This window comes from Perognathus longimembris, chromosome 13 (genome assembly GCF_023159225.1).
Source record: "Perognathus longimembris pacificus isolate PPM17 chromosome 13, ASM2315922v1, whole genome shotgun sequence".
In the NCBI taxonomy this organism is placed as follows: domain Eukaryota; kingdom Metazoa; phylum Chordata; class Mammalia; order Rodentia; family Heteromyidae; genus Perognathus; species Perognathus longimembris.
The window spans coordinates 14,897,121-14,901,917 of record NC_063173.1 but is presented as its reverse complement, the minus strand read 5'-3'; the positions used below and the strand labels follow the sequence as shown (position 1 = coordinate 14,901,917).

Genomic DNA, 4,797 nt, shown 5'->3' with positions numbered 1-4,797 from the left:
TGTCTGTCTATCTGTTTCCCTTCTTGTCTTCTCTATCTGTATTTTACTTCTGGTAATTATGTTTAGACATTTAGCAAATGACATAGAATATGTAAATACAGACATAAAACATACAGATGTTGCATAATGTTAATGGTTGTCGATTTCTTTTTTTTTTTTTAATTCTTTTTTTTTTTTTTTTTTTTTTGGCCAGTCCTAGGCTGTGAACTCAGGGTCTGAGCACTGTCCCTGGCTTCTTTTTTACTCAAGGCTAGCACTCTACCACTTGAGCCACAGCGCCACTTCTGGCCATTTTCTGTATATGTGGTGCTGAGGAATCGAACCCAGGGCCTCATGTATACGAGGCAAGCACTCTTGCCACTAGGCCATATTCCCAGCCCATGGTTGTCGATTTCTAACTTGGCCTTCATTTCTAAATTTGACAACTTTGAAACCAAAACTGTCACATCTAAGAAAGCATTTTCAGTTCAAACAAACAAACCCAGACCTTGTACATGCTTGTTAGGTGCTCTAACACTGAGACACATTCCTCAACAAAAAATGGTTTTAGTTCTACGAGTATCTGTAGAGGTAGTAAAATAGTGAGGTAGAATGTTAAAATGTACGATGATGTATCTAAATTCAAAATACTTTAAAATTCAATGCATATCCTACAAAATTGAGGGAAAGGAGGAGTTAGGATGGATATTGGGAGAATAATGAAAGAGTTAATATTGATCAAGATGCATTGTATTCATGAACTGCTTTGATGGATGGCAACTCCTAAGTAAAACTACTTAAAGATAATAAATATGTTTTAAATACCTTTAATTCAATACTAAAGAATGAAGCCCACAAGCAAATTTGAAAAATAGGGAGAAAAATTATGGAAAAGCCTGAGAAATAGTAATGAAATAAAAATGAGTAAATTATGGGAGATGATGTATCCTCTGTGGCGTGTTTGAATTTCAAAATATACAACATAACTTTCATAACTAGACTGTAATGGTTTCTGAGGTACAAATTGAAGATAATATTTCTCAATATAGTATGAGATGTAGAAGTCAATATCAGAATTTCTGTTTAAAACAAATAGCACATGATTCCTAACAAATAAAAATATTGTAATGCTTATTTGGGCAATAGGATAAGTTTTAACATAGATGAAGTGTATTAAAAATCATCTCAACTCTATCTTTCTTAGATTGAAAACAAATACAATAAAATTTTCTCTTAACATTATGTCTAAGAAGAATATTTCTCTAACTGATGGAAACACTACTTGCTCAGATAGATAGATACATAGATAGATAGATAGATAGATAGATAGATAGATAGATAGATAGATAGATAGATACAGAGAGAGATCAGCAAACATGCTCTGTTAATGCCAAATATTAAACAGATCAACTCGGTAGTTAGAACAATAAAGAAAAATAAAGAAACAACTGTCTCAATAACACTTTAATTACAAAAGCATAGTGATGATCTCACCTCAGTGTCATACTTTGCTGACTTTTGTCCCCAACTCCTGACATTCAAACCAATAAGGCATTAATCTCTGTGACTTAATAGGTCAAAGTGATTTTTCCAACGTGAGGGATGGAATGTCAAATATGTAGACACAGAGTGATATAGACTTATTCTTTGATATACCAACAGGTGACAGACACTTGTTCTACAAGAATTTACCATTCCCCCAAAATGTCTGTCTGCAGTAAAAGTGGAAGGACATTAATCTAGATGTGAGTAGAAATTATCTCATTGGTAAAGGATTCCACATTAAGTTTTGCTTATATCTAGCCATGTGATTTTATTCATTTCTAAAAAGAACATTTTATTTATCTTAACAGATACTTCAGAGCATATACTTATATAATAGCATGTTCCTACACACATATAATATAAACTAGTTAGACTAGATTAAATACATTCACCACCCAATATTCATCACGTCCCATCCTTCATATCTATCAATCTATCTATCTATCTATATTTCTCCCTCCCTCCCCTCCCCCTCTCTTTTGTGCTGGTACTGGGGCTCAAACTCAGTCCTCCCATTCTGAATTGGATTTTTGCTCATCTAGAGCTCCACCACTTGAGCCCCCACCTCCAATTCCTGTCTACCATGTGTTTATGAGGACAAGCCCTGGCTCCTGCTGCCCTAGGGACAGTACAGATATGCAATGGTGGGTCTCCTTTGAGCCACTCTGCCCTTTCTTCTTTCCCCAAGTCCTTACCCGGCTCATCTCTTGCCATGGACTCCAACTGGGAAAGTAGGTGGAAGTCTGAGTGCACTGACCAAGACTCATCCAGAAACAATGCATTATTGTGAATGATTTTCTCACAAAGAGATTGGATCCTGAGGACTCACCTCCAGGATTCCCAGCATTGTGCCTGGATTTTCAGGTGCTTGTTAGCATCCATCCCTTTTGTTAGAGGACTGGCCATGGTGGTCAGCCGTCGACCTGGGATCCTAGGGATTACAATGCACATTTACATCCCAACACCCTCTCAGAAGAAGCACCTCCTCTTTCCTCAGCACCCTGAACCTCATCATGAACCAAATGAATCCCAGGACACCGAGTGTGGCCTGGATTGTTATGACTATTCTCTTTGGAGGTAAGGATTCCATCTCTATTTCTTCATAGCATCTAGATATCAAGAGTGTTGAGACCAGGACCAGGAATTGACTTCTTGGATTGTCCAGTTTCTCAGGCTTCATAGCTCCCTCCCTCCCTTGTACATTCTAGCCACTTTGTACAAGTACTCACCTTGGATTTGAGAGGAATCCTTCAATTTATAAATATCATTCTTTTTAAAATTCATGAAAACTTGAAAAATGACTTGTAATACCAAATAGATTTTAAACAAAAAAAAAAAAACCTACATTTCGGCTTTTTCTCCATGATATTTTCTTTTTTATACACCTGGGATTTATATAAAGGAAATCATTAATGCTTACTAATTCTTACCAGGTGTATTACCCACGGAGCTGACAGATTAAAATAACTCAAAAATGCTCAGAAATTCAGAAAGGAGAGGGAGAAATACAGAGAAGAGAAGTAAATTATATTTCTGAGGATTCTTGGATTCCTCTTGGCAATGCCAAGTGTTCTGTGACCATCTACCAAAGAACTAAACTCCCTTAGAAAGGCTTCCACTAAAAGCTTTCTATTTTTAAGTAATTAAGTACTCACAAAGAATGGAGCTCTGGTCCACCACACTGGGAAGCAGCTTTATTTTGGAGGGTATTCTGAATGACAGCAGGTTTCCTGAACTGCTCTGGGCCACAATCACAGTCCTGTACATGGTGGCCCTGACCAGCAATGGGCTTTTGCTCCTGCTCATCACAATGGATGTGAGGCTCCACGTGCCCATGTGCCTCCTGCTTAGGCAGCTCTCTCTCATTGACTTTCTTTTCACAACAGTTGTCATGCTCAGGGCCATCATAGATTTTCTACTTGGGGATAACTCCAACTCACTTGGCTGTGCCCTTCAGATATTCCTGGAACTGACACTTGGTGGAGGAGAAGACCTGCTTCTAGCCTTTATGGCCGATGACAGGTATGTGGCCATTTGCCATCTTCGCCAGTACATGATCTTCATGAGACCAAAGATCTGCTGGTTCATGGTGACCACATCTTGGATCCTGGCACTTCCAACTGCTCTAGAACATACCATTTATACCATGCATTTTCCTTTCTGCATGTCCTTGGAAATCAGACACCTGCTCTGTGAGATCTCCCCTCGGCTGAAGTTGGCCTGTGCAGACACCTCCACTTATGAACTCTTGTTGTCATTTTAATTCCATTAAGACTCATTCCCTATACTTATAGAGTTATGCTAGTATTATACAATATCTCTTTCTGGTTTCAGAAGTACATTAATAATTTGTATGAACATCAAGTTAGCACATGACAACTATGCCTGCCTCACACTGGCCAGTTTAAACAGTCCTGAGATTTTACTCATGTTAGCCTGATCTCCATCTCAGTTGAAACATCCTCTCCAGCCTTGTTGTAATAAAGCATGGCCTTTTCCTTAAAATAGCAGACACCGGGCCATTTGGAACAGGCAGCTGCAACCTCCAAAGCAGCTTCCCTAAAGATAATGTCCCCCTCTGGCCAGCTCTACCCATACAAGGCAACAACTGGCTCTTAAAAGTAACTTCCTGCCTCTATGGAGACAATCATAAATCTTAGCTCACCACAGTGGACTACTGCTCATGTCACACATACTCTCTGCCCCCAGGAAATTTCCCTCCTCCTCACCCTGGCCCTTACACAAAGACAGGCTGCTGCTCTCTATCCCCCTGCTGACAATTAAAATCATTTTGCTGTATATGATTGTGTGTCCCTGTGATTTTCTAGGGTGGTGCTTCCTACTCATAGTTCAAATCTCTCTCCTGTTCTCTGTTCCTAGTATCACCAACCTACTTCCATTATATCCCGACAGCCAAATAAGAGAGAGCCAGACCAGGAGATGGAAAAGAAAAGTTTATTCCACTACAACAGGGGGCTGAGTCTTAGAGTCTGGATCTAGACTACAGCCCCGAGTCTCAGGGTATTTAAGCACAAAAACCACACATATTATTTGCAGGTGGTCAAGGCAAGGTAAAAACTGGTTAAGCAAGCCATTTAAGGAAGTGGAATTTTATGGCTAGGCTAACAGAAATTAGCTCAACTTTCGTCATACTTACTATGCTCCCCCATATCTGTATAATTACTCTCTGGAAATTTCACTGTTTTCCTTTTAGTCACAATGGTCATTATGTCAAAGCTGCTATTCCCCATTCAAGCAAGCACATAGTTACAG

The 4,797-nt window shown here is 39.1% G+C and overlaps 1 protein-coding gene across 1 annotated transcript; it reads left to right on the top strand.

Moving 5' to 3' along the window:
- Positions 1 to 3,184: 3,184 nt before the first annotated feature.
- LOC125362405 (olfactory receptor 2AG2-like) lies at positions 3,185 to 3,787 on the top strand. Its single transcript, XM_048361254.1, has one exon. The coding sequence runs from the start codon at positions 3,185 to 3,187 to the stop codon at positions 3,785 to 3,787; it is 603 nt and encodes a 200-aa protein (XP_048217211.1).
- The last annotated feature ends 1,010 nt before the right edge of the window (positions 3,788 to 4,797 follow it).

Excerpts from the sequence above, each read along its gene's own strand:
- LOC125362405 (XM_048361254.1), top strand. The coding sequence starts at position 3,185 with ATGGAGCTCTGGTCCACCACACTGGGAAGCAGCTTTATTTTGGAGGGT.